The sequence below is a fragment of the Pinus tabuliformis genome, chromosome X (assembly GCF_031772625.1).
Source record: "Pinus tabuliformis cultivar Carrire ecotype Pingquan chromosome X, CPIR1, whole genome shotgun sequence".
NCBI lineage: Eukaryota > Viridiplantae > Streptophyta > Pinopsida > Pinales > Pinaceae > Pinus > Pinus tabuliformis.
In genome coordinates, this window is record NC_142308.1 from 1,036,455,956 (window position 1) to 1,036,476,013 (window position 20,058).

Sequence of the window (20,058 nt, forward strand, 5' to 3'; positions counted from 1 at the left end):
CTGATAGTTTCATTTTAGCAACTTGAGTATGACTAATGGTTAAAATCATGTATTTTCTCCCAAAAGGGTTACAGGTTCTCTGATATTTTCTCCCAAAAAGGTGTTCAAAATCAGAGAAGTAGGGTATAGACACATCCATAAACTTTAACAGTCAAATCACTCCACTGAGTACCATTCATCATTCAAAAAAGTAAAATCATGTATTTTCTCTCAAAAATGTTACAGGTTCAAAATCCGAGTAGAGTATGGACACCTCCATAAACTTTAACAGTCAAATCACTCCACTGAATACCATTGACCATTCAAAAAAGTAATCTAGAATGTGTGGCACATACAGCAATACCTACATTAACATAAATGGATTAAAACCCACAACCATGTTCAAGAATTGAATCTTATAGAGATACACTAGCTCTAGAACCATAATATCAACAATGACATAAGTAACACTATGCCATTAGGATTTGTCTGGGACATGATGCCTGCTTCAGACCCTGGGGAATCTAGTCGATGACTGCATAAGGTGGCTGATTATTACAAAATTCGGTTCATTTTCCTGCAAAGCAATGGGTAAGCAAAATAAATAGGCATAATCATTTCCTCTCAGGCATATTTTCTTTGATTGAAATCCTTGACTCCATGATATTTGTCAGTAGAAAAGCATAAACTGGAAAGAATGTATACACATAAATGTATCAAAGCAAAAAAATGTTTAGAGGAAAGAATGTACACACATAAATGTATCAAAGCTCATCCCCAGTTCTTTTGAAAGCCCACCAAATGATATATTTACCCAGTTTGGATTCTCATTGTGGATTGTTGAAATCCCATAGAAAACATGCTATCCCTTAAATCACAAGAACACTAAGGAAATACCTATGGTTATTCCCCTAGATTCTCAAGTTCTCATTAGAAGATTATTCAAAAGAAGTAGTAAACAAAATAAACATGCATAACCATTGACTCAACTTCGTTGCTTTACATAATCTACTACACTTTTCCTCTCATGTAGAGTCTTTCTCACTGAAATCCTTGAGTTCCCGTTATTTGACAGTGGAAAACATATACAAGAAATATTTAGAGGGAAGTATCAGCGATTTGTTTTCGACCATTTTTAAGCAACGTGGTACAAAAAAAGTAACTCTCAAAAAGATAAGCTAATTCGCAATGTCAATCTTTTGAGGAGTCCAGGGAGTTTGGGAACAGACATTAGAGATCTGGCAGAGGACCAGTGTCTCTTGGACGATATCAGCACTGTGTCACAGTCAGCATAACAAGCAGAGTTCATGTTCAGAAGTCTTGGACGAAGGTGTTAGAAGTGGAGATCGATGCAAAGGGGTTGGTTAGTGCACCTTTAAAGATTTAAATCTCTGAAAAAAGAAAAGAGGGCAACAAGTCAAGGCCTTTCGCAGCTCTGATACAATTCCACGGCCAGGCACACTGGTGGGAAGTGGTGGTGAGTGATAGGACAGATTGTTAGGGTTTGGTTTTCAGCTTTCTAGTGGGATGGATTCTGGTTTGTCCCCATTTTCTGTTTAAAGTTGCATCCATACAATTTTGTATTTTCACTGAGACGAATCTGTAGTAACACCAGCTCAGTCCAAAATTCATATTTACTAGAAGTTTAGAGCAATAATGATTGGTAAGGTCATCAGTGGGTTGAATAGCCAGATCAATTTAGTAATTAGGCTTATGATATATAAAAAAATAAAAATAAGTATTGTCTGTAAGTGAGAAAAAAAGCAAATCATGAAATCAAATTATAGAATTCAGATGATAGGCTTGCACTATGAACAAGCAATCAACTACAAGTCTGATGTCTTCAAACTCATTTTTTGTTCCAAAAAAAGGATTCTTTGTAGTTCATAAGTGAAAATATCAGTAGATTTATAATAGACAATAATGGTTCCAGTCCCCAAGTATAGCTTCAATCCCTTCTCTTGATCAAATCCATTGTTAGGAATCGTGATTATGCATTACTAAACTCAGGAAAATCAGAAAGAGATTCATTGTATCCTAGATATGACATTTAAATAGTTCTAGCGACCTCTCAAATAAGGTAAGCAAGCAGCACCAGTGAAAAACAGAGATGTACTCTATTATTATTTTGTGCTGCTATGAACCAATTCAGTTGTCTCTAACGTGTCAAGCACTGGCACATGCAAGGGCCAATGGATATAATCGACAACTTGTACAAAGTACTTTAAGTCTCTGCTGAAGTGACCTAAAGGTTTAAACCAAGTTGCGGCGCCTGAAAGCTTCAGGTTATAAGGTACAATGGCCCTTCATATATTAACCTTTCTGGCCCTTCAAACTAGACCTTCCTGAGATAAGCTACCAGAAAGGTCTAGTTTAAAATGATAATAAGGTTAGCCAAAAGAAAAAATATTTTATATTACGATCATTGGGTACTTTACGAACATGACCTCAATGGACACAAAATAAATTATCATTCAAACAAACATATATCAATCAGTTGCCTACATATAGGCTGAAAACTAATGCAAAAGTAGGTCATTGAATAATACTGCATCTATATTCAGAAATTGAGAACCAAAGAACATATCTAACAGATGTAAAAGTAGGTCATTGAATAATACAGCATCTATATTCAGAAACTGAGAACCAAAGAACATATCTAACAGATGTAAATTTCAATGAATAAAATTGAACTATTAGTAATTACACAGTGCCCAAAAAGACAAAACGCCAACAATATACTATGATATGATAAATTCTGAATTTAAAACGTAAAGAACCTTCAGAAGATGCTGTACTCATTAGTTGTGAATTTCAAACAAGCTGAGCAAAACTGGAGGAAAGACAAACAAAAATTACCCTTTCGTCAGTTGATAATTATACACATTCTTGCTTAAAGTATGAAATTAGCTTCGAAGAGTCTCTTCCGATCAGCTAAAGACGAGTTACCATCTTATCAAAGACCATGGTTCATGGCAATAGAGGTAATACCCGTGCAGTGGATGCATATATTTACCTAAGTCTAATCAAAAAGAGAAAATAGAATATTCCCGAGAACAACATAAATTTCAATCTTTGACATCAAAACACCCGGAAATAGGCTGTTATCATCTTTTTCATTGCCTCTCATAAGCATCATCAAATCAGACATAATTTGGAACTTTCACTGATCTAACTGTTATAGAAGAAATATTTACTCTCCAAGAGCAGTGCGCATACTGCATTTGCAGATTCTTACATGCCATTACGCCAGCAATTGTAAAACCCTCAATCACAATTTTATACTGCTCTGGGCTGTGATCCAGTAACCTACAGAATCAAACAAGAAACATTAGCAATTTTCCTTTGGGTATGGCCATGATGAGCCACATTAACATTAGCTCACTTCTCCATTTGCATGTGCATTGCCATTTTCTTGTGAGTTTACACCAGAAACAAGCTCAGCTTCAAATGTCTGTGATGGCAGCCTCTCATACATCCTTGATCCAAGCCGTGTGAGTTTACTTGAGGTCAATTTCAATGCCTGACCAACTGTAAGCTTATTCCATCTCTGCTGGATGAAAATCACAATTGCAAGCATCACGGCAATGACTGGAATAGCAATATCTCCAAACTTGGAATAAAAATCTGAGCTAGGATTTGCAAATTCATATTCATTTGCAAAATAAGGATTGAAAACTGGAGATCTCAAGTAGTCGTAGATGTGAGGAAGGAGCCGCAGAACAGTGACACCAATGTAATATAGTTTCCTAAGTGGCTTACATTCAATATGCCAAAGAATATTACCAACAATTTGAGGAAGAAGGAAAAAATCCTGCACCAGACCTACATACTCTTTAAGCTGAGTCTCCCATTCATGTTGCTTGTGCACATTGCCTTTCCAATCAAGATACGTTGAGGACTGAATTGGACGAGTACTGGTCCTCACAGTATGAACAATTAGCACAACTAAAAACCCCATAGCATGTATAGCGGAACAAATGGCAAGAACTCGTTTATCACTTGGGACTCTCCATGGCTCTAGAGGACTCCTTGTCAGCAACCGAATACGTGATTTCCAAACCTTTTGGCACAGTCTAAGAGTCAATAGAAATGCAACCAACACTAGCAGTTTAACAATGTAATCAATGACCTCAGACCATCGGCTCTGACTGAGAGCAGAATATTCATTATCCTCAGAATCTGATGTCAACCTTTCGAACAAGGCCTCTGCACCTGTTATGAGAGGAATACTATATCCAATGGCCTGAAGTCCCAGCATGACAAGAGAGATGTATGGAGCAACTTCTGCCTTACCTCGAATGTAGTATAATTCGCTGAGAATGCACCCAATCATCACTGATAGTGTCAATATGCGCAACATGCCTTCTACACTCTTGCGAGATATGATATCTTCTCTCTGTCTCCTATATAAAATGGGAAGCGTCTGGACCTTAATCTGCCTAAAAAAGAATGGGTCATCTTCAGTTCGCTTGCTCGTGACTGAAAGCTTCATAGTTGGATTTACAAACCACCTGGCATTTGTAGGTGGATACTCCAATTTTACTTCAACTAGGCAATCCAAACCATCCTCCAGATCCCCACTGTCATGCAAAACATTCCATGGAGCTCGAACATCCCTGCATCCTATAAGGTACATTCTGCCCACTCTTGGATCATAAAGACCCTCAACGAAAAGATTTGTAAAATTTCCTTCCACTTTCAACTGTGCAGCAACTTTCAAGAAATACTTCTCCTCCTCTGGTCCTTCTGACTGAGGTGGTTCCCGAACATCCTCAGGTATGACTTTAGTGTTTGCGGCCTGCACCCAATCAACTCCCACATATTCCTCAATGGCTATAATATCCACGTCTATGAAGCTCTTGACAAAATGCCCTTTAGAGAATGGTTCGAAGATGGCCAATGAATGAACGGAGAGATCCTCGCTTAGAAGAGAGAAACTCTCTCTTGTCTTCCCAAGTTCTTTCAGGGGGTACTTCAAGAATGATTTCATGATCTGCTCACCAAAACCTACAGGCTCATCTCTCTCTAACATAGATCCTGCTAATTTGGTCTTGCTGTATTTGTATGACATTTTGTTTAACACATCCCATGGCAACTGTGGAGGATGCAGCAGAAGCTCAAATGAGAGAGGATAGAAGGAATTTGTATCGTTCTTAATGCTGAAAATGCTGCCAATAACTACACTCCTTTGTTTTATTGAAAGTGTAAGTGGGATGTAAATGCAGATTCGAGAATTACAAGCACTATCCTCAGTCTTGATGGATCCGAGGCATCCGATCATGCAAAGCTGACCAGCAGATGAGCTCCATTTTCCCTCAGCGGGCAATGTTAGACCATTAAGGCCAGATCGTTCTACAGCCACTGTCTGACTCTGAGAAGGAGGAACAATTCGAAAAACAGCACTAACATTTGTAATACCTGATTTAGCAGCACTAGAATCAGATGGATCTACACATCTTACATCCTGCACAATAAGCTTTGTATTATTAAAGCTGCCATCGGTGCGCTGAACTTTGTCATCCCTCATGAATGGACCCAACTTGCTACAAAAGTCATCTGTGCCATTACACTGCCAATTGGGAACCACATCCAAAATCTGGCCAGACGTTAGTTGCAGTAGAGTTGAACATAATTGTTCCCCTCTGTATATTTCAATACATTTTGACCGGAAATTGTCGGCATATGGGTAAGGATCACAAGCCTTTGCCACCAGGCTCCCGGAATCAAATCCATAATTCGAATAAGCAGCCAATTGTGAATAGATGTCAATTCCATCAAAGTACCTGGGATTGGAGTGCCGGTTGAAGCTTGTCAGCTTTCCCCAAATTTCTCTGGTAGTCAGAGAAAGTTTGCTTGGATAGTGCAATAGTAGCAAAATGTTATCATCTTCTAGCAGATTTGGCGACAGCGACTCTGACCAGTCCCAAGGATTTGCAGCATTCTCCCCACGGGAGGGTAAATACGTACTGCCCAGCATACATAGCAACCGCTCTTTTTGTGGGTTTTTCAATTGTAAGTAGACTCCTTCAAAACGAATGCTGAGAGAAGAGAATCCAGGATAAATCTCAAAGCCCTCAGGGTTGCTACCCATAAAAGAGATACTTCTATCTGGGCACATGGCCAACTTTAAAACCCCACTCACATTCACCATTTTGCCAGAAGCCGTGTTTGGATCTACATCTGTGATCCAGAAAGACGACAAACTGATAGCCGAAAGGTTTTGGGGGAGGGTGTTATTGGAATTAATAAATGGCATAACAGGAGCAGAACCCTTGTCTTGCTTCCAATCCCCGTTTACAAAAGAAAGCTCATTCTGAATGATATATCTTAGGTTCGGATCGGAAGGCAGAGCTGAAGCCTCTGATAAAAAAGAGCGGCATTTTTCCTTCACTTCATTAAAACGACTGTAAGTGGGAGTGGGATTATAATTGTTGTTAGTTTTGAAGGTAGATGGAGCATCGAATGCCGGTAATTTGTAAGGGGATGAACTGGCCAGTCGAGAACAAGACAAGAAGGAAATGGCAGCCAATACCCAAACCCCAAACAGAGCTTGCAAACACATTCCCATGTTTATTACAGTCCAAATTAGCTTTGCCCTCCCAGTGGGCTCAGATTTTGGGGCTTGCTATTAAAATTGAAGATCCAGATCTGTGAAATAAAGCAACCTTTTTGGAAGCAACACTCGTGATTTTCAAGCAACCTTTTCCATTTTTAGCTTAAAAGGGAATGGAGAAATTAATACATACACAAACAGCTGAGGCATATCAAATTTGTTTGAGATCTCACTGTCTGCCTAGAGAAATTACCAATCACATAAATAAGTGTCAAGAGCCCAAAACCAGCTAACCTGGTCTGTCAGAAGAGCAGCTAAAAAATGTTCAGGGCTACTAACCTGCATTGCATCTGAAAGCACTTCATCTTTGTTCAATTTTCACAATGTGAATCCAGAAAGCCATAGTGGATCTTCTCCTTTGAGTAGCGTGGAAGGTATGGATGAATATAATGAATGAAGTGGCCAGTAGTTGGCACCGTCACATCCGGTCACACGCGGAGAAAAAAATCCAGCGTCAAACGCACTAAGTACCCTATAGAATTGCCGCAAATTTCTCCGATCTGCGTTTCACTAGATTTCGATTTCGATTGCTCTTCCTCCTGGCCTGCATATCAGGTTTTTTTCATGGTTTTTAACTACCAATGTGTTGGGAGGGACACAGCATAACCGACGACATAAATTGTTGAGGGTGGAAATTGAATGGTAAAACAAAATTATGATAGGAAATTTAATTTTAAGATTAGGCTAAGTCAGATATCAAATTGGCAAGATAGGCCTATAAGATTTTTTTGTTTGTGGGATAAGTTATTGACATGAGATTATTTTGTTTGTGGGATAAATAAGATTTATGTGTGGGAAAAGGATTGCGCATGAGATTATTTTGATGATAGGATAAGGGATTTGGCAAGGATTTTTAACGCAGTAATTTGACAACTAAATTTACAATTTCTACTTCGCTAAATTTACAAATAATAATTTGACAACTAAATTTACAATTTTTATTCCGCTATCCGCTAAATCTACACATAATAGTTTGACTACTAAATATACTCTAATACATACTCTACCTCTCTACCTCTGCATTTTAACATACAATCTTTCTTAAAAAAAAAACTGTAAAGAATAAATAAGATTCGCTAAAAAAAATTATGTTTGGATTTAAAATCTCAAAAATCACGCTGACCCAAAGAGAACAGGGTATCTCTGCAACATCATCTGACATTCTTTTTGCGAATTAACATGAATGTCTCTTTCACTTTTATATTAACATCTTTAATTATCTGTTTTTATGGATTTTTATTTTTGAAATATGTGTATTAATATTTTTAATTATATTTTTTTTAGTAAACTTTTATTTTGAAATAATAAGATGGTGAAGTTAAGTTATGTTTATATAATAGAAAGATTTCGAGATTTCGATCTATTGACCGCGTAAAATTATTGACCACGTCAAATTAGGAATTTAAATATAAGTATAAAAGTTTATTATTTTAAACTTTTTTATATAGTTTTATAATTTAAATTTTAAAGAATTTGTAGTTAAAACATTATTCTCTCTAAATTGTAATATTATATTATTTTTGTGACAGCATCCATCACCTTCTAAATATTATTTTTATTAATATAAATTAGGAAATAAGAAATTCAAGTAATATTCTAAAATTCATATTTTTCCTCAACGAAAAAAAATGTTTGAAAATTATATAATTATTTTTAATTCTTATTTTAATATATATTTATTTATATTATTTTTTACTAATTTATATTTATTATTAATAAAAAATATTTTAAATTTTTAAATTTAATTTTAATTATTATACTTGTAGTATGTATGGTATAATTTATTTAATTTTGTTTTGACTGGTTATTATTTTGTTTTAGACCAAAAATTTATGACGTTTAACATTAGGAATTCAATTTTTATTATTATTATTATTATTATTTAAAATTATTCATGTATAAGGGTGTTGATTGAAGTCTTATTATGTGTTGTTTAGTAACTTCCATTTCTATAATTTTTGGTTTTTAGTTTTATATCTTTTTTATTTAAATTTTTTATTTTCTTTTTTCTTTTTTCTATTATTTTTATTTTCATGAATTATAATTTTTTCACAATATTTTCAATTTTAAATGACTTATTATTATGTTAAAAATATATTTTAATAGAATTAATTATAAACCATTATATATATTAATAAAAATAAAACACATGCACATAGATATATGTGTTAATATAAATAATATTAGTTATAAGTAGAATTTCGGCGTAAATCACATATAGAAAGACCTTTGTCGATGCGTTTCCAACCAACCAGTGTGGTTCATGGACCATGAACCACATTGGTTGGTTCGAAACGCGTCGACAAAGGTCTTTCTATATGTGATTTACGCCGAAGTTCTACTTATAACTATTATGGATCACAGAAGCCTCAATTCAACAATAAATAATATTAGTTAATCATATTTCTTAATCTTTGTTGATGGCATTCAACAATACAATATTTATTACTTGTTTTATTTTTGTGATGAAATTTTTGTCTTTGTTATTTTTTTGTTTAATTAAGTTATATTTAAGCTAAACCGTAGGTATTAGCCACTAAGTAGCCCTTGTTATTTTAACATATACACATTTGCATCACTTTAAAGAAAAATGAATGTTTAACAACATATATTTATCTTATAGCCAATTAAGCAATATCTTAATTTTATTGATACAAAATCAAGAGATAAGAAAATTGGTCAAAAACTTTAATAAGCTGCATTGACTTGCCATATGTGTGTATTGACTTTACAATTTTATTTGACGTGCATGTTTATGAGCTTTATAATGATGATGATGATGATGATGGTTAACGTCCGCTGAGACCAAATAATGGTCTATCTGACCTAAAGAAACAAATTATCTATTTTGATTTAAGATTTTATTCCTATGCTCAAAAAGCTTGGAGAAAAGCCTCCCGAGCTCACTATAATTTTGACATTGTAAAAGGCTAGGAAGGTCAGTATTGTAACAAAGATTGTGAAACTGAGATCTAATGTGGTTATACGCGGGGTACTCTAAGAGGAAGTGGTTTTCATCCTCGATGTTCCTATTCTTACATATATGGCAGATCCTTTCCGTCCATGGCGTTTTAGGAACTGCCCAACGACCTGTTTCACTATGGAGCTCATGAGAATTCGTTCTAATCTTTGCTATATTAATTTTCTTCTTTGAGCTAGTTAAAATAGAGAGATACTTTTGATCTTCTAAGGTGGGGTTGATGACCTTCTTATAATAACTTAATTTTCTTTTAGCCGCTAAGTCTTTCTCACACCACATTTTTTCTTTGAACTTAGAAGTAACAATATCTTTAATGTTATTTATGTTTTGCAATGCATCATTTTCGTTGATCTCCCAATAGTTTAACCAGGCCCTTGTGTCTTTATGCCACCCTCGATTGAGCCTTAGGTGGTTTTGGCTAGAATTTAAAGCTAGCTTAGGAAGTCTATGATCGTTTATGTTACTGATTTTGTGCTTGTACAACAGAAACCTAAGCATAGCTAGGCTCTCAATAGGGGAAAGACCTGCTTCTATAAGGAGAATAGGATAGGGTGTATTACTTTTAATTTTCAGGTTATAAGTTATAAAACGCTTCTGGATTTGCTCAATCTTTCTCCATGATTCTCTGGAGATGTTGCAACCCCAAACCTCACAGCCATATAAGATAACAGGAGTAACTAAAGTTTCAAAGAGGAACTTCTTTTTATCCCACATTACAAGGTTTGCAATTTTACAATTATTTTCAAGACCATAGTAAGCTTTCCACCCCCCATTAATCCTTTTCTCAATGCTATGGTTCCAGTTGAGCTTGTGATGAATATCAATTCCTAGGTACTTGTAAGAATACACTTCCTCCAAGTTATTATTGTCATACATAAAATTAGCGTAAGTGTCCTTCTTGGATTTGATAATCATAACTTTTGTTTTGTCAGTGTTAACAGTCATACCCATGGTAGAGCAGAAATCCTTAAGAAGCCTGAGTTGCTTATTAATAATTATGTTTATATGGGAGTTGTTTTTAGTGTGACCTTTGGACTTTTCGGTGTGAAAAACTCTAGGGCACTTCGATTGTACAGGGGTTACCCATCAAACTTGTGATTTCAATAAATTTCTGCTGAATTTTAGAGAAATTAGACCAGAAAATCTTTCAAAAAGTCGCACTAAACACAACTCCGTATATATCTTTTAAAGTGTAGACATGTATGTTGATTTTACAAATGGATAATTGAAAAGTAATATAATTAATATATTTATAAAAATTAAACGGTTGGTAAGTATAAATAGATATCAAAATATTTATTTGATAGAAAAATTAACTAAATTATAATTTTATTATTATTATTTTATTATTAAAATAAAATGAAACAAATATGAAGTAAACATACATATATTTAAAAAAACATGTAATAAAATTATCAACCATGTAAATTCATCCCCACTTTACCATAGAGATTTTTAGCTTGTAAATAAGCTTTGTTATAATATCATGGATAGCATAAATCCTATATGCGCAAAAATCCATAACTTGTTTTCCAATTAAAAAATTTTATAGCTTTATTTTAATTTAAATTTTATAACATTGTTTTGATTAAATTGAAAAGCAAAATAAACATAACTACTTTTTAAATAAATTTCAATCTTTTATGTTGACAACTACTAAAAATATTTCATGGATGTTCAAAAGTTTAATCCTTACCACCCATTTATTAATTATATATAATTAAATTAAAATTTTGTAAGCCTTATCAAAAAAATAAACACATCTATCAGCATAGTTAAATGTATATTTAAAAACTGATTAATTTTTAAAATGAATCCAAATTTAAAACTCTCATATGTAGTATTTATTAAATATAAATATTGGCATAGTCTAAATTATAAGTAAAATAGACTTTTTTGAGGAAATCTGGTAAAACAATTTCAACAAAGAATATGGTTTTTTGTTATTTAAAATGCATTTTTGAATGCATAAATGAATTAAACAAGTTAAACTGAAGTTTTAAAAAATCTCTGTCATAAAATTCCTTCTTTCCAAATTTCTCAAATTTCCATTAACCTTTACCAAATATAATATCTATATTAAATATGTGAAAAACAAAATTCAAATACCCGTACTTTTACTAACTTAAATTTAAATAAAAATAAAAACTCAAATCCAACGATCAACAAAACAAAATACCCACTCAAACTAACCCCACAAAATTCCTCTCTTCCCAATTCCCTAACTCCCATGACCCAACACTCTCTCAACGTCACATAAACAAGTTCCCTAAAGGAATTCCTCACGAATGATGAGGAGGCTCCTCACTACAAGGTTCCCCACCAATAACCCTTCGAAATAATTTGTTGTTCGAACTCCTTTCAAGATACCATTAGTATAGAAAGGGTTTAACGCAAGTATGTTTTTTAAACACAAAATAAGAGAAAGGTAGAAGAGAACTAACCTTAAACATGGTAAATTTATTATTTATAGGTATGTTATAAAAAATTCTAGTTTTGTTTTTAATAATCATAAATTATCATAAATTTATTTTAATTTAGGATTTATTAAGTATTAAGAAGGATTAAATATTTTTTTTTTCTAAAAAAAGTTTGCATTTCAAGAAATTTGATCTTTGTTTTGTGATTGGTAGATCCGAAATTAAAATAAACCTAAATTGATTCACTTTCTATTTTTAAATAAGTTCATTTCCACATGAATACAAAGATCAATACTATCGGTAATTTTTATTTTTATTTTATTATTTTTACTTTTTGATTTATTTTGACCAAATTAGAATGTTTAAATTGCATTATATTAATGTTTATATTACATTACATTACATTAATCTTTTTATTTAATTTTATGTTTTGTTTTATTTAATTTTATATTATTTTTATTTTTATGTAATTTGACTTAAGTGAAAATGTTAAACATTACATTACAATATCTATACGATTAATGTTAAACATTACATTACAATATCTCTATCACACTGTTCTGGAGAGGGCCTCTCAACTTGATTAAATACTACTTACATTTATGCGATTCGATTAAATATTACTTACATTTATGTAAGAAATGCAAGTTCAGAGATTTGAACTTTCTAATAAGTATTTTTTTTATGACACATATTAGTTTTAATAAAATAAATAAATTTTAAAATAGTACCTAATTGTGAAACTTAAATAGTATCTTTGTAATTTAAAAAATTAGTTTAATTTTGTAATTTACAATTAATTCAAAATCTCTTCCGGAAAATTCACATACTAGCTTATTAGACCCACGAACCACTTACTAGCTAGTTATTAGAAATATGTTGTTGACTACGAAGTTAGAGATTATAAATTTAAATTTGGTTGAGTTTTTACAGATTATTTATTTTTTTTAATTAAATTTTTAGTAATTAATTTTAATACCAGATGAAAAATGAGAAACTCACCCTATTGAAATTACCCCCAGGTTAAACTAAAATTCTAGTTATAAAAAAATATCCGATAAATTATCATTCTTCATCCAAATATTTTCAAAAGGATAAAATATCGCGCAAAAGTTTTATTTTTTATCATTATTCATCCAAATATTTCCAAAAGGGCAAAAAAACCCCGCAAAATTTTCCATTAAAATGAAAAGAGAGTATCCATGAAAATTAAAGATGTACCTTTTCATGTCGGTTCGTGACAAAATGGAAAAACAACATGAAAATGGTTTACTTGGTCTACTTTTAAACAAATATAAATTACAGACCGCACATGTGAATTTAAATGCCACTCTTACATTAGCCTACTTGTCAAATTTATAGGAGATACTTTTTTGTCTGGTTGTGGTTAGAGTGGTACCTCAATTAAGGCGAAGATTTAAGTTTAATTACTTTGATCATAAAAATATATTTTGGTATTGGTATTATTAGACTTTAAAATTCCTTTCTTTATTGATAACGTTATAAGATTTGGAACCTTGTGCCCCCTCCTACATAAGAGAAGGTTGTTTGAATATTTAATGGGAGGAATCATACCTTTTAGAACATGAAAGTCGTTAGGGTATATGCTAGGATAGGTGGGGAGATAAACATTATGGCGGAGAATCTCATCAAAGTCAACTCGGTTGAGCTCCTCAATTTTAACCTACAATTACCCGCAAGTGTAAGCTAACCCGCAAGTGTAAGCTAACCAAGTTAGGGATACGCTAAAAGTTTTGCAAGGTAAGAAAGTTAATGGAGTTTTTTTTTACCTCCTCAATTTTAATGCTTGGAGTTAATATTTACATTTTATATTTGAGATGTTGGTTTGAGATGGTTGAGAAATTCTCGCAATTTCTCTTTCTAAGTTAGGATTTGAGAAACTCTATATACTAGCATTTGCACCTTATGTTGCAAAGGAAACGCCGTAAGGCATAGAGTGGGGAAGAATAGAGACATGTATAGAGTGGGGAAGAATAGGGACATGTGAATGGACATTGTTGAAAGCAAGGGTGGATGATAATGAGTTACAATTGCAATAGTTAGTTATGTGTATTTTGAAAATGAATATTTTGTAAATAATAATAGGTTGTGGAAGAATTTATAAAAAGTAAGCCATCAACTACACAATTGATATCTACAGAAATAGAAGGCTAGAAAACAAGAATTTTAATTTATAAGATACAATTTACATGGTCGATCAACATGTAGAAACCCCTTGTGTCATCGCTCTGTCCAAGTGGGGAATAATAATATGACAGTGGAATCACTATTGTGAATATGCATAGACATAATACTATGGCATGCTTATAGATCGTTGTTGGCTGAATGAATTGCAATTGGCTTTCAAGCTGCTGGTTCACCATAAGTTGGATCTACAAAATATTAGTTGGATCTAAAGAACAAATAAAGCTAGGATAAAAGGTCCAAATTTATGAAATTATTAGTTTCTTCCTTCCCCACCTTTCCATTGTTGTTATTATTATTATAATACTAATAATATTATTATTATCATTACCAGATAGCTCCCTGGATGCCATCAAACATTTAATATTAATTTTATTAGAACAAATCAAGGTACGGATAGAAAGCTAAAATTTCTGAAATTATTAGTTTCTTCCTCCCCTCTTTTTCGCTCTTAGCACTATGACACTTCCTTTCACATCCTACAGTGGATTGAACTTGCAAGAAAATTCGAGGTGAACCCTATACCTTTGCCTCTTCTGTTCATTTTTGTACAGAAGGAGGTATATACATCTTCAGTTCATATTTCTAGCCATTATCAACACCTAATACATGCTTTTGTATACAGGGAATTAAATTTTCATCATGTTTGAACTCAACTATTTGCCTTCTGAGGCTGGCTAAAATGGTTGTTGGGCTGAGGGCCTCCACTGCAAATATTTTTGTTGACAATGGCCGTTACAGAGAGTTTATTTTCAAGCATTTTCAAGTGGCTTCTGTGGATGAAGAAAGTGCAGCAGTAGTTCTAGTAAGTTGATCATTCTATACAAGAAATTCTCATCTGAAGCCCTGAGTAGGCTATGAGTGAGACTTTTTGCCTCTACATAAGAGTTCATTAGATAATGTGTTCTACAAACCCCTCTCACATACTCAAATGCATGACTGCCCTATTCAAGAAGCCAGTTATTCCAAGAAGCAATGAAAATCAGCTATACAATTTACCAATTACAACAACAACCAACCAACAAAAAAAAAATGTACTCAGCAGACTAAGGAAACAAACTGGTCAAATAATAATCCTCAAAAGGGCCAATATACTAGGACTCTCCATTCAACTAGGTATTACCACCTATATTTTATCTTGATTTAAGTATATTTCCAGTAACAATTCACCAAACTGTAGTCAGCCTATGTGATGAAACAATATCACCAAAAGTTCAAACTATGCATGTTACCAATAAAACTGTTGGCTAAACCTATAAACAATCTTAATCATCCACTTCTACCAGCCTTCTTAGTATTAGGCTTTTAACAACATGTGTGTGATTAAGTTGTTTCTCATCTTTTATCAGCTACCACGTTTGACAAAAAAGAATTACAAATTTCCTACCTCCACTATCTAACAGATCTGCTAATTTCTGAATCATTCAAAACTTGAACAGGGCCAATATATTGAAATGACACCATGAGAGCCTCAGAGCTTATGCCTCCATTTATAAGCTATCTTAACTAAGCCATTTCTTTTGGTAATCCAAATAACAAAAAAACCATTCCATTTCTTGCCTTTTAAAACAGATATTTTCATCCAACAACTTCTTGGGCATTTTATGGCCAATTTTCGAAGTACTGCATTTGCATTTTTGCTCACCTTGCTTGGGCTATATTTAGTAATCATCACAGTTAATGTAAGTTTTAACTCTATGTCCTAGTCATCTTACCTACCTATACCTACATATGATTAATGCATTCACACTGTTTTGACACACATGAAGGGAATTGAAGTGTTGATAGGTGTTGTAGTTCCTGACATCAGACGGATTGGATTAGTAGCATCTATTGTTTTGCTTGCCTTCATGATCATAAAAGGCTTTTACATTCAGGTATATGTTTATGTTTACTTTGGAACAAGTTCTTTCAGTCTGGGCTTATAATATTTGTGTTGTTTCAAACTTACCAACAAACAATGTCATGGTCTTGTAATCAACAACAACATACATGTTTCCAGAGGACAAGCGTCAAAAAATTCCATACAAACTGCATGAGTGCAACTGTCAGGTTCTTAGGTTCTTGGTTGAAATAGGATCGTTAAATTACGTTTGTATATGCTGATGGCGAGGATTTCTGAACAATCACATTGACAAAAGAGAAACGTAAATGTGGGTTGAAGTAGGATAACTTCATAAGAATCTGTCTAACTTAACTTCAAACAATTGATTCTACCAATATAATATGACCTAGGATGTTGGGACTGTTGAGCTCTTATTGTTGATACATTTCACAACCTTGTCAGAATGTCTTATCTGGCGGAGCAAAGAGCAAGCGCAATATGCATGGCGCAATATACCATTATATTGTTATTACCATTATATTTTTTCTGGGAGGTCTGGAAATGGAGAAATAAAATCATCTTCAACAACCACCAGATTTCTGAACTGCGGGTTTTGGAAAACATCAAACTGGCCCGGCCCACACTACTGGTTCATATCTGCATACCGGGCCGAAGGTTTCTTCTTGCAAATCCACCCCTACAGTGGTTTTCCCGGCTGCCTATTTTGATGGAGCATCGCAAAGACATATTTGCGGATGTGGTTTCTGGATTGCCTTCTAGCTGGATCAGGGATTCTGGATACATTGGGGTGCTGGCCATGGCACGAACACTTAAGCTGAAGTAATGTCACTCTAAGGTTTACTTTGGTTCACAAAATTTTTGAACATCCCAATATTACACATATATGAGGACTTGGACGGGCACATATCTATCAAACCACTCTTCAAGGCTGGCTCTTCCAAGTACAACAACTTTGGACTTATTATCTGGGTTCATCTATTGCATACATAGGAAGAGAGCATAACCATTTTACACTCTTCAAGGTTGGCTCTTCCAAGTACAACAACTCTGGACTTATTATCCGGGTTCATCTATTGAACACATAGAAAGAGAGCATAACCATTTTAGAGGCAGACTCTCGAAAAAAGGACTTCATGCTGAAGCGAACGTACGGCACATTGAGATTAAGATGGAAGGACAAATTCTAGACGCCGGGGTGATGACTTTCTCTGAATAGAACTATTTCTTTGCAGGAATTCTCATATGTACAAGATGAACTTTGCCGGGATACAACATGCTGGACATCCTATCAACCCATTTTGTGTTTTTTATTTGTACATATTACTTTTCCTATGCTTGGTTTGCTGATTCACTTGTCATCATTATGCCTGCACAATACTGGTTATGATAGTCTATACTTCTGGATTTGCCAGAATAGTTTTGAGAAAGATGATATTTGATGTATTTTATTACATCTATATGTTGATCTCATATCACGTGTTTGTAAAATTTCTTTTTGATGAATATATCACTTTTTCCATACTGAAAAATAAAATTAGAGACAACCTTGTATGAAGCAACTTGGTCTTATGTAACTTGGTGCACGTGCTTTTTGTAAATTAACAGCTTGTCTATGGCAAATGTGAAGTACATTGAAAACCTGTGAGTTTGTCAATTTGCAAAGAGTTAAAAGTATATCCTTTACTGAATCGTGATAATAATTAATTTCTTGGTATATGTATTACAAACTGATTCATAATGGTGTTGGATTGTAAGCAAGGGTAGTCCCTACAGATTTGATGGGAGATCGAGAAGACTATACAAATAGTTAACCCAGAAGATCTCACGCAAGGTTACATATTGGAAAAAAGATATATCCTATCTAGCTAGACTACAACGGATCTGTGACTGCTGCATGTATGGACGGTTCTCTGAGAGGCAGAAGCACATCCATCACTGCATTCGTCAAAGAAGCAAAGCCATTACTGTATTCATCAAATAATATGTTTAGACCAAAAATATCAAATAATATGTTTAGACCAAAAATGAGAACGGATCAATGGAGAAGTATGAACTTAAGCCAAGATTTTCTGAAAAAATCATATAGAAATTTTAGGGTCGATAAGTTTCGAATCTCTATCGAGGTTCATTATAGGACATGGTGGAGATTTATTATATGATGGTGATAAACCTTGATAAAGGTTCGAAACGCGTCACCCTAAAATTTTCCATGTGATTTCAAATTTTGACAAATCAGAAATCAGAAATATGAACTTATTTGTTCAGTAAAATTACATTACACATAAATCTTGTCGCATTAAGCAAGATATTTTAATTATCTACAGAGACAGGGACTAACTGCCTCGCAGCTATCCACCTTGTTCATTTTGGTTAAGATTACAAATCTGTGAAGGTTGTATTCGGCGAGCAGTGAACACTGTGGCCACTGGACCACGATTGTGATTATTAAATGTTGTTATATTTACTACTCACTTTCTTCACTGAAGCTTTCTCCCAAGTTTTCTTCACTAAAACCTTCTCCCAGTCGTTGGCGTAGCTGCTCGAATACTCCCACACTACATTGTAGTTTGGGACATCCAGACACATCAAGCTTCACCAACGATCTCAAATGCTCAACTTTGGGCAGCACCTGTAAATTGGAACATGGACGCAGCTGAAGAATTTGGAAGCCCTTTAGATCCCCAACTGAGTCTGGGAGCATTTGCAGAGCATGGCACCCTTCCAGGTCAAGACTTTGGAAAACCGTCAACTTCCCAACCGAGTCTGGCAGCGTCCGTAGAGCGCGGCACTCGCCCAGGACAAGACTTCGAAGGCCCGCCAGATTCCCAACTGAGTCTGGGAGAATTTGCAGAGCACGACACCTACTAAACATGGCCATTGAATTTCAGCCCTTGACCATTACAGACAAACCATCCACATTTTTTCAAATATCAATGAAAACCATGGCACGGTAGAAAATCCAGAAATTCAAATTGCAGATCTGTTTTATATATTAATATGAATATGAAAATCTTGGAGCCCTAAATCAAACCCAGATACATGAACCATACACTGAAAGTGGCAAATATATTAAAAACAGGCAAGGGCATCATATATATTCCCATGATTGAAAATTAAAAATTTCTCAAATAGAAGTACTGTAAAAGCCACCAAGCTAAACTTTACCTTCTGAGCATCTTTGAAAAGTTTCCTGATAAACAAAATCAAAAGTGTATCAATTTCAGATCTCTCACATGTTTCTGCAGTTTCTTCTCAGAACCCTCACCTAATCATAGAGTACAAATTCCAGCAGCTGTGTGGGAATCCAATTGCTCAAGACATGCATAGAATGAACAATGTCCAAAGTATTTTCAAAGAATAGCAGCGTCTGTGTTATAGTGATATACATGACGAAAGTTCCTATTCCTCCCTCATTCTCACGGCGAAAGTTCCTATTCCTCCTCCGATGTCCAACCCAATTCGAATTGTCTTCTTCTTCAGATTCAATACCTCGTCGACAGAGTAATCCATGGAGCCACCGCCATTTACCCACCTGGTTTTCTCCCGGCCTTGAAGATCGAAGCAGTCTTTGCAGTCATCGAAGCCCTTCTGGTATTTTCTCTGAATGAGGCAGGAGTAATTCTTGCAAGAATATACAGTCCAGACGACACTGTAAAATCAGGGGGGCTTTTCGCATGCTCTCAGGAAGTTGCAACTTCTTCCTTAAGCTCAGCCGTGAGCCCACAGATGTCAAGTGAAAGGTGAAACGTTTTTTCAAGGTTTTTAATATTTTAAAACATTTTTTATTTATTAAATCACACAGCTAATCAGACGGTTGATTTTTGTTCAATCGTCTAACAAAAAATCTAACGGCTACGATTAGGATAGAAAGGCATTTGGGGGAGTTCACTTCAGAGGGAAACGCCTTACGGCGTAAATATGGATACAGGAAGTATACGAAGTTTTGCATACATACACAGAGCGCCCCTGTGACTCCGCAGCTTGATCGAATTCAACCACAACAGATAAAGCA

At 34.3% G+C, this 20,058-nt stretch overlaps 1 protein-coding gene across 1 annotated transcript; it reads right to left on the minus strand.

Annotated features, from left to right (window-relative positions):
* Nucleotides 1-2,718: 2,718 nt before the first annotated feature.
* On the minus strand, nucleotides 2,719-6,669 carry LOC149143304 (uncharacterized). The gene has a single exon (XM_089447313.1). It carries the CDS (start codon nucleotides 6,548-6,550, stop codon nucleotides 3,356-3,358), a length of 3,195 nt encoding a protein of 1,064 aa, XP_089303439.1. The 5' UTR covers nucleotides 6,551-6,669; the 3' UTR covers nucleotides 2,719-3,355.
* Nucleotides 6,670-20,058: the final 13,389 nt, after the last annotated feature.